The sequence below is a fragment of the Halyomorpha halys genome, unplaced genomic scaffold, assembly GCF_000696795.3.
Source record: "Halyomorpha halys isolate HHAL.00 unplaced genomic scaffold, Hhal_1.1 Scaffold106.1, whole genome shotgun sequence".
NCBI lineage: Eukaryota > Metazoa > Arthropoda > Insecta > Hemiptera > Pentatomidae > Halyomorpha > Halyomorpha halys.
Genome location: NW_027111449.1, coordinates 1,925,803 through 1,944,944, shown reverse-complemented (window position 1 = coordinate 1,944,944; position 19,142 = coordinate 1,925,803). Strand labels below are relative to the sequence as shown.

Sequence of the window (19,142 nt, the reverse complement as noted above, 5' to 3'; positions counted from 1 at the left end):
AAAATAAAATAAATATATATATAACTACTAGGTAAAATAGGTACAAGGTAAAAATAAAAAAAAGGTTTTATGTATTTTATAATAACAAATATAGGATGGTGGATTTTTCAGACGGTTCATCTTGAAGATGAGAAAGAGTACCACAACTCGATTAAGGAATATTCTGTAAAAAAAAAAGAAATTATAAGGCCTTTTTCACAAAAATAAAACGATATTCGGTTAACGTTTACGTAGTACCCAATTTGGTACACAGGAATCCGGGGCTCTGTAGGTATTACCTACTAGGTTCAAAGAGTTATCTTTCCGAGAACTCAGACAGTACGGAAAGTAAAAGTAGAATGGAATTAAGAAGCAATGACTTGATCCAAATCCTTCTCCAGTGGAACCCTACGCTATACATCTTATGACTGTCCATTTTATATTTATAAAACCTCTGCCGAAAAGCAACTGTATTGGTCAAGTCAATAAGGGGTTTTATAGTAGTCTACAATGGAACGGATAGATGTGGGCGCCACCTATCAAGAGCGATACATTTTGCATAATGTATTGTCCCTTTGACAGCTCGAAAATATTCCAGGGCAACGGCATTCTTGCCTTGTTATCGGCGAATTGATTATGCAATGAGGTCAGATATGCTCTATAGAACAGGGTGTTCAATGTTGCTTCATCAACCAGAACACAATGTTTTATAAGCAGGCTTCTCTCGTACTTTGTTTATTTAGTATCTTTTTTATTGTAGCGAGACTTTTTTTTATATCTGTCAGTAAGATCCAAGTTTAGTAGGTTGGATAATACTGTATTATTGGAATATAAAAACCATACTATAGGTCTCGGATAAGTAAACTGAAATAGATATTTAGCGCATGTAGTTGGTCTAAGATGTTACAGCAACTGGAAGTATAGTATCAAATTAAAAAAATAATTTCCACTTTTTTAGTATTATTTTCAAAAACGGCTCAAACGGTTTTTATTAAACAGATAGATCTTATCCTTATTGAAATAGTCAATGAGGCAGATCTTAAAGGGCGAATGTTAAAAAAATCCTCCACTTTACTCCACGTACCTTTGATTTTGCTTATATGAAATAAATAACCAGTTATGATAGTCAGCAATAATAAACAATGGATAAATAAAATATATTAAAGAATTTAATAAAAGAGGAGAAATAGAGACGGAAGTAAGAATCAGAAAAAGGCGATAGCCTGATCTCTTCTGATCGCATTTTCGAAGCCCTATATCGTCATCTTTTATTAAACCATTGTATTATTGACAGGAACAAAATTGACTCTCTAAAATAAAACTATCTGTAGTAAGTGAATGTTGTGTGATGTGCGCTTGTTTATTTTGCTTGGTTTTAATCAACAAAGGATAGTTTATTTTATTTTTTTTACTTGATAAGTATTATATGAGTTTGAATATTTTTAATAACATAAAAAAATGAAATGATACTTGGAGATTATGTTTGCAAATAAAAAAAAGAAATTATACGAGATGAATAAAATCAAAGTTACTACACGCAAAACTGATACTATATATTATATTAATCCCTCGTTTAAGCTAATTTAATAATGCAAATTGATATAGATTTATTTCTCAAAGACTGGTCTTGCTATAAGTAAAAGTTTAGAGATAAGATAAGAATAAGGCCCCATGTCTGAGGTAAAAGAGCGGAGGTTAGAATATTTCGGCTAATTTTTTTTTAATACACTGATTTTCCAAGTTTCAGCTACTTTTTCAATGTTCCCCAATAGAACTAATTTCGTTTCCGAATCTTTTTGGAGGAAAGATAATTGAGGTCTGGGTAAAACGGAATGGAAAGATAGCCTAAATGATTCATTTTAATAATTGTTGGTACTATAACCATAAAATATTGTAACATCGTTTAACACTTCTTATAAGTAGCACCAATAAATTCCAGTTGAAATACCCGTGACCAAAAATTAAAGTATTCATGAGTATAAATAATATACAAATCATTCAGAGGAATGAAAACCGCATATCTAATTTAAATAGAATACGAGTGGAGCCTGTCCACACAAGACATTTAATACAATTTTGTATGACCAATACATGTTTGTTATTTTAACATATTTGCAAATCTTGTATTTTTTTCTCGCGTATAATTGCGTTGAACTCTCTAAATTTTTCCATAGTGGTTTTCCACAGGAAGGTCAAGATTTATTCCGCCAAGAAACAGAAATTGAACTTCTCAGGCGTGCATTGAACCCGCACCGCTTTTACGTCTGGCGGGCTACAATACCACTCCAAACCGAAAAGCTATTTAAAAACTATTGTTTATAGTACTGGAATTGCTATAATTTGGCGTTATGAACACAAAATAAATATTTTATGAATATATTGAGTATTTACACGAATAAATCAGAAGTTGAACAATCTATTAAACTAAACCTGAGTTATATTCAAGTACGTATCAATCTCTTGGCAACAAATTATTCCTGCTCAATTTTTATTTGTGTCATTTTTAGTTTTCATTACATCACTTACTTTTATTTTTTTATGTCATACTTTTCATTACATCTTATTTTTACTTTCTTTGATGCTACTAGGTATGAAAATTATTGTAATCAAAGTTTCTATTTGTAGTTTAAACGAATCTCCTCAGAACCTTCTTGGTACAAAAGCATCATCCCTCCATTAGTCTATTTGTGCCATGATTATTTCTTGAAAGGGTTTTATTGATTTTTTTTTTAGCACAGTTTTGGTCCCGATGCCTAAATATTAAATGAAGACCCTGTGCGCAATAGAAAAAAATCTTTTTTTTTTTTTTATAGACAATAGCGGCGAAATAGCTGTAACGATTTTGATGAACTGGGCCAACAGCTTATTCCCTAAAAAGCTCTTTAACATTTCACTTGTAATATATCCTGGAAATTAAGCAGAGAACAGTAATGGCGAACAGCATATTTTATTTGTGCATGACGCAAAAAGTATAACATTTTATGGAAAATTCTGTATTTTGAAATCATTTTGAAAGGTAATCAAACTAATAATAAATCCAATGAAAAACATTTGCCAAGTACGTAGGTCAGTACAGCTTTATGACTATTCCTATTAGATGGGTACATAATTACCTTTATTTTGAGGTTTTAATATAAAATGTATTCCAGTTTTTTTTATTCAATTTGATATTTCGTTTGAGAATAAAAACTACAAAAGAAACCGTCTTTAAAACATGCGTATCAAGAAAAATATTTTTGTGCATGGTAAAGCGTACTTTTACCGAAAAATAGATAGAATTTAGTAAAATTAATACTACCTTTTTAATACAGAGCCACACTTTGGTTCAGATCCAAATTTTGTTTTGAGGTTTTCGAAATATAGGGGTGCCAAGGAAAATAATATTGATGCATAAGAGAACTTAGTGGACGGAAAACGATAAAATCTACATGCAGATTTTTTTTTGCAGAAAATCCGTCCAATTTATATTAGTTTGTCGAATAACCTAAAAACTATGCAGTTAAGTGGAAGTAAACCACTTCCAGAACTTGCATACAACTCCACATGATCTTTTTAAAGTTAATTAATTTGTCTACAAAGATAAACTTTTTTTTTCTTTTTTAATTATTTATTTAATGTAATTTACAACTGTACAAAATAATACAATAGGTAAATATGTAGTATGTTTTATATACACTTGAAAATCTTGGGAAGGAACCACCCATTGGTGGTACTTCAAACATTAATTTAATTTAGAAGGTCCCGTGGCCATCTTCTTTTCAGACGCCTCGGAGGATTATCAGGGATTGTTAAGGATGAAAGATTAAGAATTAATGGGTTAGGATGGTTAAGGAGTTTGGAATGAAAAGACGCATATCTGTTTTGGGTCAAATCTGCAACGAATGGGATGTTAAGGTCTTTGTGATGAGTTTATTTGTGACGTAATAAGGAGCATCAAGGATTTTACGTAGTATTTTGGATTGTAACAATTGGATGCGGGAAGAATTTGATGGTTTGGTGGAGCCCCAGAGCTCAATTCCATATGTCCAAATTGGTCTGATTATTGTAGTGTATACTAATTTTTTGTAGTGAATGGGAAGTTTAGAGCGTTTGTCAAGTAAGTGTTGTAGCAATCGGAATCTACGAGCAGTTTCTTGTCGTTTCAGTCTTGTCGTGTGGGTTCCAAGTAAGTCTCTTGTCAAGAGGGAGTCCTAAGTATCGTATCTCTTCAACAGGCATTCAAAGATATACTTAAAAAAAAAATTAGCTTCAATAATAGCAAAGACTAATAATAAATAGCATTTGGACTTGGCAGTCAAAAATTCTAGTGACTGGATGCATCAGATATATTTGTTGAGGCTAATTTATTTTCGAATTAGAAGAAACATCGAATCGTATTTTATAATTTGATTATGATCATCTTTTATACACTTTCATATAATAAAAGATGTTGACAATTATGACATGTAGAATAAGTTTTGATATGGTATGGTCGATCTTTCATATTGTAAAGAGAACAACATTAGGAACATAGATATATTTGGTAAGTAGACGAAAAGCCTATTTCATCGGTTAACTGTTATTTCCTTTTCTCGTAATTCTATGAAGCCCTGCAATGTGTGGTAGCTGCCACTTAAAAGGGACCTTGAATGAGCTAACCACTAACATCCAATTGGTTCCGCCAGATAACAATAGCATTCGTAAAGCATACGGTTGATTTAAAGTCGACTTCGCAACTGTCTGTTACCAACATTCTGTTTCCCTTATGCAGTTGGTAAAGTACCACTTAAGAGAACGGTATCTTCGAGCCGTGGAGGAGTACAGAGCCGTAAGCGGTAAATGTAGGTTGGCTCTTGACGCGCTTGTTACCGATTGTTCCAAGATAAACGCGACCAAATTCATCTCTCATAATACATAAAATATCATGTCATAATATACTGTCAGCAATATAAAGTCTCAGGCTAAAAAGAAAACTTTAGCACCTACAATATTTAATCTGGGCTAAGAGTATACAATGTTTTGTAACTTATTTGTTTCCTTTTCAGGGAAAGAACTCTTGCTGCACGTTCTCAGCAACGTTTTGGACAATCTGTACACTATCTAGGCCATCTGAATAACCTATAATCTGATATCCTTGTAGCGTTCATAGGGAAAATGCGCAGTTGTCAAAACCTTTATTTTACACGGAGGACTAGAAAAAAGTATTTTTTAAATATTTGAACTGATTTTGGTTGTAAGAATTGAATCAAGGATAAGCAATTGAAATATTATATAAATAATTAATGATAGGATAAAAAATAGTGAATAGCGCATTAATTAAATGAATGGTAGCCGGTATTGGTTGTTCATTGCTGTACCTATGAATGTCTAGTCTACCTAGCAATAAAAGATGGAAAATAGGGTAAGATGTGCTCGATAAGTAAGTGGAAAGAAAGATGTAGAAATCTTGAAGGTCGTATATCTTCAGAGATAAATACAAAAGTAAATTGAGATAAATGATTGACAATGAACAGCACAACAAGTTAGTAATGGGAATGAGCATAACAGGGAACTTGACTTGAAGGGCACGGAAGACTGACAGAATAAGAGCGTAGTATCCCAGGAGTAGTGGAGGCCAACAGCACGAAATGAAATCGATGTTTTATAACATATTAACTTTCTGAAAATGGGCTGAATATTAAATTTTATCATATCTTTAGTCCTTTATTTTTCCACACTTCAATATACGGAGGAAGGGATATGTAGATGGAACTCTATAAACAAATAGGACAAAGATATGATAAAAATCAATAATCAGGACGAATTCCTTCAAAAGATAATATAAGACATCAAGTAATTAAGGTGAACTAGTTAATAAATGGGATGCCCGAAAGTTTTCCAGAATAAAGGAGATGAGAATTATTAAGGTCTTCTTTCCTCGAAGAGAAGAGATATTAACAACTATTTTTAACAAAACAGGCCTCATTGCAATTTAATCCATTTCTCCAAGGGTACCTCCACATCCTGAGGTTAAGGTTTCACCTCGAGATTGACTTTCGTAGGTACTGCCTAACGTAGTGTTCGGCAGTTGACTGAAATATGAAATGTTTTCATTGTGAATCCCTCCGCTGCCCGAGTTCAACTGTACCTAAAGCAGTCTTAGCAATGTATAAATGATGTTATCAAGTAGAAAAGAGTTTGGATGATACTGGTTACCTTCCTTTACTTTTTTATTGTCATTTCAAATGAAAAACACAAGTCCGAACATTGAAAAATCACCTTTTTGTTAGTAAAAATATGATATACTGAGTGCATATTAATAACAGCTATTACTCCCTATAGTGATAAATTTGAAACTCCATATAATAGATAATACTGTATTCTTATTTGAACATACAATTTGAAACTCCAGCATTCCTGGCCACTGGTTCCGTTTCAACCAAATTTAAATTCATAATACGAATTTGAGTGAAATCATCATTGGCAAGCAACGAAAACCTGACATGCTATATGAACAGTATTATCTGAAATATTATTGACTAGTTATTGAAACCGTATATTCATCAAATGTAAACATTTAGCAATATACAGGATATTTTATAATATCTAACTACTTAAAATATTTTTTAAAAAATTGGATGAGAAAGTGAAAACGCTCCCATAGCAAGTATCTTCATCTTATCATCCAAATACCTGTTTATCAAATAATCCACAATTGAAAGTTTAAATAAATGTTAATAATTAATATGTAAAAAGAAAAAAAAATTCTTTTAAGAAAATAATCTATATTTTTTTCATTATTTTTATAGTTCCATATTATTGATAATACTGAATTCTAATTTGAACATAGGATTCTAGATAGTATACGGCATTTCTCAAGACTAGAGGACAGCGTTACAACACACGGTTCAAGGTGCGTCCATAAAACACATCTGATCTTTGCTCGAAGAACTATTTGATACTAATCCACAGAAACTATGGTAATTTTCCGTGTTGACAAGGAAATTCGTTTGAGAAGAATTAATGCAACACTCCTGAATACTATACCTACCTTCCACTCCCCCCCCCTCCCTCTACCATTATCAACTGTTAAAAAAACTTACAAAGTGTTACAACCATATAAGGCCAACCAGGGCCGATCTAGTAATAAAGAAAAAGACGTAATGCTTCAGGAGGAACAGAAGGCCCATCCAATGTTTCTTAAACGTAGGAGTCCTCCTCCCAGAAAATATTGATATATTTAGAAGGAAATTGCAGATATTTTAACAAATGATGTTTCCTTGAAATTTTTCTAGATTTTTTGTATAAATAATATGCAGTAATTCAGTATTTTTAACGCTAATATAAAATATATAAATAGATTTTTATAGGACAAGGTAAGGAATAAATTACAGAAACAAAACATGTTTTGTTTTCGTGAAACATTTAAGGTCCTTTTGACCGAGAACGGGTAGGTTTCTGATAAAAGTAACAAAATGCGGCAATATTGTGAAGTCACTTCGTTGCCTTATATATAAAACATATACAGTGCCCGATTTTTTCAGAAATTTATAACAGTATGTTTTCTATCTCTACTTATATTATTGAAATTATATAAAAATAATTTTATTTAATCTCGAACCCTCCCCAACCTTGATTTTGCCCTTGTTGGTGCCTATCCCGTACCAGATACTCTGGAGATGTTTACTATATATTATTGAATAATATGTAATATGTCAAGATCATTATTAAAATTTACCCAATATTATAATAAGAATATTCCAGAATTTATAATCTTATTCAAATTCATACGTCCGTAACAAAGCTATCTTAATCTAAAGGCAGGGCACACTCTGATAGAGTGAGATTTACCAATAGCTACATAAATGATAAAGAATAATTTCGAAATCGAAATGTCATAAACTGATTTCTGCTGACTATCCATTTTTTTTTTATCTGATAAACTGAAACCACATAGGAGGAATTAACGAGCTAAAATTTCTACTATGTTTTGTAAAATACATCGAGATTTTTTTGATTTCGCAACTATGTACATCTAAAAGAGATATAAAGGAACGCTTTATCTTCGCTTAAAGTTGTGTAATGAAAATTCTTTAAAAAAAAAAAATATCGATATAGCTTATAAAACGTTATTTCATAGAAACGTCATTTGTTTCCTTATTGCATCTGTGGATTCAATTATGTGATAAACATTCCATTAATCGCTGTCCCAGTTCAACACTGTCACATCCATAAAAATAGTTATTTCGGAATATACTTGTAATCTTAGCAATAAGGGTAAGATCTATATAATAAAACACAGAATTATAGGAGAACATAAGTCATCAAATCTAGAGAAAAAAAAGTGAAGATATTGCAGTTTTGAACTGTATAGATCTTACCCTTATTTCTAAGATTACATTCATATCTGAAAATAACCATTTTTTGAGATGTTACACTGTTCAACTGAGATAGCGTTATACCCACACCTCAAAGTGCAATGGGTAACATATACCACCTAAAATTATTAAATCGTATAAATACAGGATAAAAACAAACATATATGTACCATATATTTCACTGACTAAAACATATATTTTCTTCTGATACTAGTTTAAAATAATTAATTTCAAAATACTTCGTAATAATTATTATTTATTTATAAGAAGTTAACAAAAATGAACAAAATGTGACATTTAACTAATGTATATGGACCTTATTTGTATTTACCTACACCCTAGTAAATATAAACACTGGTAAACCATAAACCGCATAAACACCTGCGACAGGTTCATGATGTGCAACCAGAAGTGTATAAGCACCCCTCCTAAAAAGGCGCGAGGACTTTTTTACAGCACAGAAACGTGCATGTTTCAGGGTCAAGAAAGGAAACATTGGTGATGAAATTTATAACAAGATAGATACGAGCACATAGTTTACTTGTTTGCATACCTAAAGAAATCCGAGGAGCTAAGGAATGCAAACCGGAAGTATAGTGGTAGAATACTAACGTCAAATCTGTCACAGGTCGTTTATATTTGAACCTCACTAGATATATGAAATGAACAAGACAAATTCTATGGCTTACAGCTAAGCTTCCCGAAATGTGGCAAGCCTAACTCAGAGGTACGGAAAGATATTAAGGGGGAAACGTATCTGCATAGAAGATTAAAAAATAAATAAATAATAAGAATTTAAAAAAATAATAAGAAATAAGCTTTGTTAGTTTTTATGTAATGATGGAGTTTGGCTCAAGGTTTTATTAATTAAAAAATAATAACTTCAAGTTATGAAAATATTTGAAGTATGTACTTTATTTATTCATCTATGCTGCCTAAATACATTAGGTTGCTATCTCACACAGCATACTTATCAATCCGTAATCGGACATATTTACATTACACATACATGGTATAATAAAAAAAAAATGATATACAATAATAGGATATAATAAACAATTTTTTTTCACCTCTACAGTTTCCTTTTACAATCCATTTCGGTCTGTACAACCAATACTTTCACTTCCCTCACTCCCGTTTTTCCCTCTCATATAAAATCACTTAGTATAATTTTTTTCTTAATTTTCAGCATTTTTTGTCCGTTGTTGATAAGTTGTTCTGCATATGTATTTTTTTTTTCGGCCAGGTGAACTCAGAGTAACTAAAGTTATGAAAATGGTACACGGAGGTAGAAACTTTGGGAAGAAAAATAATTTGGAAAATAAAATGAAGATATACAGAAATGAGGATGGACATATGTCGTCGTGGTATAAAACCAATGTTTACAGTGTTCTGAGAACATAAATTGTTATTTAAAAAAGGAAAATGGTCCGCTCTCAAAGATTTCAAACAGTAATAATACTATTGATTATGAAACAAGGTTTGCAGGGCTCCCTCAGGACTAAAAAAGATACAAATAACTAAGATAATTAATTTTATTTTATTGCTATTTTAATTGTTTATATCTTTTTTAGAATGAGAAAGTCCTGCAACGTGGGGCGAAACCTTGTTTCATAATAAATATTTTATTACTATTTGAGTTCTTTTCACCGCACCCAGGCCATCATCCTTCTATATACTACTCCCGGACGACCAACGATCTTCCAATAATTTGTTTTAGAAAAGTTACAAGTTTAATCGTTGACAGTTATATTTTAAGAGAGTTTTTTTATTTTATTTAATTTTTTTTTTTTTAATTTTTTTATTTCATTTTTTTTACTTATTTATTTTATTTTTTTTATTTTAGTATGTATGAGATCATTCATCAATATTACCTATTGCCCACAACTGTGTGGCAGATTGTAATATCTATCAATAAATAAATCTATCAAAAAAAAAAAAATCGTTGACAGACTACGTTACTACATAAAAACTTTACTACGTATTAACTATGTTACATATGCTACAAACAATTAAAAAAATTTAAAAATGGACATTATTTAGTATTTGCTCAAAGCCATAGAATTATAATTGATAAATGATTTAAAATTTCTCAATAAATTATTCACTCATACTTAGAACAAACACATGAATTTTAAAATTATAATAACTAGTACAAATAGGACTTAACAGTGAGAAAAAGAGAAATGTGGTATCACGTTTTTCCGAAAATATGTAGACATCGTAGATCGTAAGGCCGTGATATGATGTGAAGTCACGGCGAGTATTGATAGTCATGGCGTGATGACTAAATAACAAGAAAATCATAGATAAAAAAAAGTCACACAGTTAAATCTTATGACGTAATGTTTCGTCATAGTTCGCGAGTTCACGACGTGTGATCGTGTGTTCTTCCAAACTTCATCTTCGTATAGTCCGGCCGACTTCCAATTGTTTTTTAATCTATTTAAGAGGTTCTGGTGTGGTAAAGTCTAATGGCAACCAAGAAGTAAAAAAAAAATTTGCAAGATTTCGAATAGGTTTATCAAATTTAAAAATAAGATGAAAAACAAGAAAAAATAAGAGATGAAGATCAAGTTAAAAGTATTGACTATATCTGCTGTTCAATAATTAATTGTAACCCACGTTATCGAATGTTTTGAGAACTTTAAAATGAAATTTGGCAGGTCTTTGTTATGGTGAATGAGTTTCTTTTGGTCGTGATACTGATTATGTAACCTCTTTCAGTTCTTCTCCAGCGCTCTTAGCTCCAGACTTTTCAATTGAATGAAACACTTATTTTTAATGAAGAATTTTTCATAGAAAATCTATGTTCAAAATGATTCTTCAAAAGTAACTTTTCCGATAATACAACGCGTCCTGAAGGAATAAAAAGCCAAAAACTGAACTGTATTTGAAGATTGTGCCGTAAATGGTGCTAAAAACTAACAAACGTTAAAAAACAATCATTTGAGAATTAAATTTCCTGTAAGAATTCGTTGTCATAATAGAGGCGTCATCAAATAATTTTGTTTTCTAGCTTTGTTCAATTTTCCTTTTCGTTTGCGCGCAAATTCTTAAAAGCCGTACAAACATGCAAGCAGTTTTTGTTGATTCACTCATTCAAGATTGGTATAATCGTTTTTAAAATTAGATTTGCTATGACTGCAGCCGGGAGTCAATCCAGTGGGTTAGGGAGCCCTCCTGAGGCACACCCAGCCTCTACAAAGTGGGAACCCTTAATTAGGGAAAAATCTGCCTGTTGAGCGTGAAAAAATCACCTCCTTGTATAACCGATGTTCTAAATACAGCATTTCTTTACAAAGTACTGAACCCTTGACCCCTGAACCTTCATGGATTATAGCGGTTCACATTATTATTATTATTATAAGACCCTTAATTATAAATATCTCTTCCCATTAAAAATTCCATAATAAAGTACGATAAAATGTAAAAGGGTACTAAGTCGGCTTCACTACCAAAAGAAACTTCTACCACCATAACTACGACCCACCAAGATTCATTTAGAAATTCAGAATGCTCTCGATAAAAAAAGGGGGATGTCAAACGAATTTTTAAAATAGTATTTTTAACTCTAAATTAATTTGATGTCTTTACTTAATGTATGAGGTAGAATCACGCTACAGTGAAATTTACTTTAAACTGAAAATGTTTAGTTTAATTTTCAATACGAATTACAAAACATATTCGTAAGGATTTTTTTTAAGTTTAAAACTAAATGAAAACTATAACTTGGTACTTGGTCAGTGTATCATGGCTACTAGAAATATAACGATTTAAAGATGGTTGGCTAAAATTAGAGCTCCAGTTCGACTTTATGCGAGTTAATTGAATCAGATAATAAGAAACCTGCTAAGCTGGGCACGGCGTTCGGTATAATCTCCGACTGACACATCCAATTAGTTGAGGCCACAAATTAAAAGGATATTGGATGCCGTGAGGTTTCTTGAGCATTCAAACTGACATCAGTTATTAGGCTCAAAACCTTTCTCGAAACAGTGACGTACTGGTTCAATTAACTGACTTTCGTCTAAAGGAACATTTTTATGCGTCACAATTTTAAATTACTCTTCCTTGATCCCCAATTAACGCTTAAAGATCCATTTAAATGATTTAGTAATAGGAAGTGAATGACTATTTCAAATTCATGGAATAAAAAATGGTATTTTATCCTTTCAGCAACATTATGTTTAAATCTCCTATTTTTGGTGTCTGATCAATCACCCCAGCCAGAGTAAATTCTGAGATTGTTATTAATAAAAAACGTTCTAGATTTTTACTGGAGTGATGGATTTAAGAACAATGAGACAAGGTGAAATAGTGATATTATAGCCTATTCTTGTATGAATTATAACATAATGGGTCATATTTGGTTTGACCAAAAGGCTACAATCTTTTTAAATTAGGTTAGTTAAATTTTTATTACAGATTAAATTCATGAATGATATGATCATTTACTTGATAGTTGACTTCTGATAGTGAGCTGTGGATCTTGAAGATTAGCTCTTTTTTATGTTAGGTCTTCTATTTTTTTTTTAAATAATTAAAATTATAAATCTTTCAAAGCTATCACAGCCTAACATGAAACCAGCATAATATTACATTTAATGCATGTTCATCTCATATGATTATATCATATTTGCGGAGTGATATTTCTGTTATTATTGTTATTATATTAAGGGATGGTGAACCCTTCCTCAACAAGACTCAAATGGATTTTTTGAGAAATATATCTCTGTTTAAAAATAAGGTAGGAGGATAAGTTATTAGTAGCAACATTGATTTTCTGACTCCCACGCTCATCCATCAAACCAATCCATCATTCAAAATCACTTTGGATCTGATCCAATTAGTCTGACCTTGAGAGATTTGCTTGCATGAGCAGGTACTGGATCTTTGAATCAGTTCTTGGGTTGCTTCACTTTCTTAGTTCACTCCACAGAACACATGTGTATAGAAAGATCTAAGCCTTCAGAAGACAACAAGCCAGCAGAGATATAAGGCCATTTAAAAATTAGCTTAATGAATAGAATTTATGAGTAAATAGATTATCATTTGCCTAAAAATTTTGTAGAAATAAATTATGTCGAAGCAATAACCTAAAATAAGAAAAATAGTTAGAGGAGGGACTACAGCTAAGAATTGAGATTCTGGCCTGGTACACAGATGTATCAATCAAAAGAAGTTATATTGGCAGATAAATAAATCTAACTACCAGAAAATCCTTTTAATGGGTTCAGGCCCAAATGAGATCTTCATTTCAAACAGAGAACCATGTCACTGAAAAAATTGTCTGGGGGAAATACAAAAAAGGGTAGCAAAGCAAAAATAATAAACATAACTGCTAATAATAAAATATCACTAAGGATATAAACATTTATACAATTATGTTGAAACTTGTAAGTAACGGTTTAGAATTTAGAAGAAAATGGAAAAAGTAATATAAGTATGGATTGATGATACATGTAATGAGTTGTATATTAATATTAAATTTCTGAAGCTCTTACAAATGCCTGAAAAAATATTAATTTGTCCTATGTTTTACCAAAATACATAACAAACTATGCCATATGGATTTCAGACCTTTGCCTTCAACAGACCACAGCGGTTGAATATTTTAAAAAATTGTTGTAGTAAATACCATAGATAAATAAACTTAAACAGAATCCTTAAGTTCATATGAACCTTCAAGTAGCCATCAGTAAAAAAAGCTCTAAAGAAATCTAAATCTCTAGAAAAAGATGTGAAAGACAATTATTTTAGATAATTATGATAATATATGTAATTATACAAAGGCCATTTTGTGTGTCTGGTTTGGTGTTAGGTTTTTTGTTTGATTAATTCCAATGAATTCATAAATATCATCGGGTTAGAAATAAAAGTGATAATATGACGTCGATTAAAATGGCACTAAATCATATTTATCACCAATCTGAAAATACATTCTACATTTAAGAATATTTATTTTTTTAAAAACATATTTCTTAAACTAAACTTTTTCAAGATGTAATATATTATTCACACCACAAACTAAAAATAATAATTACTGTCATTTTATAGTTTTACTGCGGCCTGAGGAAAAGAATATTAAGAAAGTTTTATTAATAATAATTTAGATTCAATCATGTAATCTGCTCCAAAATTGACACTAGTTAAAAAATATTTATAAAAATAATTCAAAATTTATTTATAAAAACTTTTAAATATAAAGTTATAGGAGGGAAGCATCAAGAGCTCTTTTAGATGTACAACTGCATTTTTATATAGTAATTACTTAAATTTATTATAAATCGATACTCATTAGCTAGAACGTCTTTTATATTTTATCATTTAGAACAACAAACTGTAAAACTTGTATTCTAAATTTACATTTGGAAATTTGCCTTGAAATACACAGCATTGTTAAAAGTAATTGTAATCTCTGGACGGGATGGCTTAATTTCTTTTTCAAAAATGAGTAACAATGGTTTCTGATAGAATAAAGTCAAAACAAAAGAAAAATAAGCTTAAACGGGTTAAAACTGCAGTTGAATACCTTTAGTCATGGTTTGTTTTTCTATAAGTTTATGAAAACGTGAGATACCTCATTTTCTCATTTTTGTTTGATAATTTAATAGTCTTCAATTATTAAAAATAATTGCATACACTCCTTTCTGTAATCAATGCATAGATTTAACTTACCCAGGAATATAAGAATTTAAAATTATTTAGTTTTCATACAAACACTGGTTTCTTGTGAGCTCCAAACAAATATAGCCAGAATGAAAACTAACAGGACTCAATGAGATCAAACTTCATTTCTAATTTCTTCACTTCCTTTTCCAAGTTATACAATTCTTATAACAAGTTATAAAGATCTTATCAATGAAATTATATTTTACCTGTATATCGCTTTTGTACTCTATCACTTCCGGAAAATGTTCTGCTGAGTTTTAAATAAATTTAAGTGCATTATTTATGAGTGATCCTACTTCTTAATAATTTTAAACAGACAATAATCATCATCTCTACATTCGTATATCAGTATTTTTAAAAATCATTTTTATTCCAATAATATGGAGATGTTTTTATAAAAATATATTTATTTTAACATTAAGGCAGCAAAACATTAAATAGTTGATTACGTTATAGTTTTAAGTAGAAAAATAAAGATTTTTAGTATTATTAAATAATAAAATTTCAAAAAAGCTTACTTCTCATATGCTTCCTGACAGGGAGAATGAATGGCAGTTTTGGGTCCCTAACTACCTCTGGATGGTAAAATGAACCAATCGTAATAACATCAGCTGGAAGATCATGGATCACTGTATGGAAATGGTTATGTCTTTCAATTATTTCTGCTCCTTCAGCTGTTGGTATCAGTGTTTTGTGTGTCTCTATAACATAAAAAAAAAGTTTATATAGCATTAATTAGAAAAGTTTTTTAAATTATCAAAATTTATAAAACCAAATAAAGAGTTTTTAAGGTAAACAGTAATTTACAGCCTTATATTAGGGGCTAGATTTATTTTAAATTTATATTTCTGTTAGGTATTTAGGAAAATTTTGAACTAGGACCACGTTTTTAAAGTAAAAGTGACAATTTTAAACTAACCAGATGGCTTTAATAAATATTTATCTTGTCTTGAATAATATTTACTTTAACAAATATTAACTAATAAAGTAACATAAGGTATTTATTGGTGTCAGATAAAAAAATACTAATTAAACTTTATTAATTATAATTTCCACACTGTTAAACACCTTTGAAGGAGATTATTCTGAATTAGAACTGTCGATCAGCAAAGATAAATTAGATATATAAAGAGGATATGATGAAATCATATGTGAAATGATAGTCAGCATAGGCAGAGTTAGTCAAGAAACTTTTTATCTAGCATATTAAAAAATGGAAAGGACAAAGGGCAGATGGAAGTAATTTAGGTATCTTTTGAAAGACAGAGGTTACATAATTAATGTACTCTGTATTCTTGGAAAAAATTAAGTTTACGAGAAGAAACTGAAAGATAGCTATATGAGGGATTTGGGGAGAAGTAATCAGGATCTCATTTATGTTATCTGACAGGTTTAAGAAAAGTTAATTCATATCATTGAAAAGGAAAACAAGAACAAGATGTGATGAAAGAAAAAAAACACAAACAAAAAGGTAAAAATGGTAGGAATTATCAGAACGGTTTGAATCATGGAAAGCCTAGCTCTACATTGAATTGACGAGAATCTGATGCATTAGGAAAGGCAATTTCTATGTTTCTTCTAATTTATCACATTGGTAAAACAAGATGTGTGTTTTCTGCCCATGAAATAGAGTATAACAACAAAAGAATAATGAAAATCAATTACCATCCTTTTTTTTTTTAAAGTTTATTAATATTTTTAATAGTTTGATTTACATACATGACATACTTGTACCATGGGTTGGAATAACGTATATAAAATTTTCATATTGGGCAAGAAAGGCCAAATAATGCTTCATACTTTGTGTCAAGTAGATTATTCCTATATTTTCAGCAATATTATCATTAAATAACAAAACTGTTCTTTTCTAAGTAATAGTTTAATGTACGAAATAAAATAAAAAACAATGTAATGAAAAATTGTTACATTGTTATTCCTGCCCATGATTTACTTGTTTAATTCTTTATACATACTATATTGTTCTTCGAGGTAGTAAATTATTTTAGCAGAATCGACAACAATTGTTTCTCCATCCTTAATTACAGGAACTTCTCCTCTAGGATTGATGTCTAAGAAAGAGTTTTTGTACTGGTCTCCAGCAGCAATGTTGATGAACACTGTCTTGAATTTAATACCTCTCTCATTTAATACGAAGAGCAACTATAAAAAGAAAAGAGTACCAATTATCTAACTGAATGGTATTTTTCAATTATACTTGATTAATCCTGTTTATTATAATTCATGGATAGAAGAAATCTAAAAAGATACTAATAAATTAAAAAAGTTTACAACCAATCTTGAGACATGTAACATTACTTTTCACAGTGCTTTTGTACTGAATATTGTATATTTAGCTGAACTTAAGTATCCCAACTGGACAATCTCTTAAACATCAATGGAATGTTGTTGATACTTTGATAAAATGCTTTTTTGATAATAAAAATACTTCAAAAGGGAAATTGAGATGCAAAATTAAGTTTCAATGAGAAATAAATCATAACTGCAAATAGAATGATATTACTAACAATCTACAGTATAATTCTATTGAAATTTGGAAAGATGTACAATTTTTCAAACCTTATATTTTATTCATCTGGGGCACCAATTGAATATAATTTGTGTTTGATTCAATAAAATTAAAGAAGTTATACAAAAATTTTACTTATCTTATTATTATTAATATCATGCTAAAATTGTGTTGAGAATTTCATTATACAAGGCTCTAAAAAAATTGACAGAGGCTGAATTATTGAATGCTATACTTTGTAGTCATACTACATGATGCTTTGATACCATCATAAAGTCATCCTACTGTACTTATTGCTCAGACTTGAGATATTTAAAATGCTTTTTAATAACTTTAAATTATGAGGAGAAGATGGCAGGGTTGTGGTCAGCAAAGACACACAAATAAGCAAAACTTATTTATTTGTACCTACGTTTTGACCTGAATTTCTGGTCTTCATTAGGGTGACTTGGGCAGTCGCCGTCTAACGTCAACTTTTCAGTTTCATCCACAGTCAACTATTAACACCTCAACTTTAAATTATATTCATTTCTTTTTCAATTCGTTTATTTATTTTTTGTTTTCAATGCTTATATACAACTTTACAGCTGCTATTCCATTTTATAATTAAAATAAAATTGAGGACTTATGGCCGAGCACATTCGGGAAAGTGTCATAGATGCCAGGTTCAGAACATTGTGGTACCATTCCCACATGGTTCAGTCATTTTCTAATTCAGGAATGAAGAAATGAATTTTGGAATTCCCATTCTGTGGCTGTATAGGACTTCAATGGAAATTGAGACAAAAAAAAAATGCAAAAATTATTATAGATCCCATAATAATTAATACACAAATACTTTTAAATAAGCCCATTAATTGTTTGATTTAAATTTTGAAGTTATCTTCTAGTAAATAATTACATGTTTTTTATTTTTTATATAAATAATTTAAATAATCCTTTATTTTGCACCATACTAGTAAAAATAAAATAATAAATAACTCTCTTTATTGTTAATTTTTTTTTTTAACTTCAGGTTTCATCTTTTCAAGATGAAGTCCTTCAATTCAAACACCCAACAAAGATAAAACATTTATTATTAATAGAACTTAGGTTTACAACAAAACCGTACATAAAAGAAAAACTATATTCATATAATAAGGTACAAATCTGTTCTGAAGAATGATTAAAAAAAAAAAAATATTGCTTCATAAGTTGAAATTGATCAAAACTTTTAGATTGGAGACTAATTTAATGTTATTACAAAGTGTTATTGAGGTACTACCTTAACAAATAAAAGTTCAGATAAGTAAATATATTGGTATTTAATCTGTTTAGTATATAGAATCAGTTTGGGATTTTTTTTTTTTTTTTTATCATTATTATAATATTCAGGTCTACTTAATAAACAAACAAAGATGTAGGTGAAACAAAATCAACTTAAATCATAAATTAATGTCAAGCAATTCAGAAGTGATTTTATAATTTGGAGGAGAATAGGTATGTCATCTGAAAAATATGGCTTGATTACAGTAAGTGATTTAATCTTAACCTTTTAGTTCACCAAATGATATTCTTTTCAGTATCAAGTATACCTATCCTATAATTGTAATATCAGTCATATATTACTATTATTATTTAATTAC

At 30.0% G+C, this 19,142-nt stretch overlaps 1 protein-coding gene across 2 annotated transcripts in view; it reads right to left on the bottom strand.

Moving 5' to 3' along the window:
• LOC106677641 (ganglioside-induced differentiation-associated protein 1) overlaps window positions 1–19,142 on the bottom strand; it is a 138,061-nt gene that overhangs the window by 111,323 nt on the left and 7,596 nt on the right. For both annotated transcript variants that reach the window (XM_014415678.3, XM_014415679.3), the window contains exons 3-4: window positions 16,964–17,150; window positions 15,509–15,691 (exon numbers count right to left, since the gene is read on the bottom strand). In XM_014415678.3, the coding sequence (XP_014271164.1) occupies window positions 15,509–15,691; window positions 16,964–17,150 (370 nt within the window). The remainder of the gene's footprint in view (window positions 1–15,508; window positions 15,692–16,963; window positions 17,151–19,142) is intronic.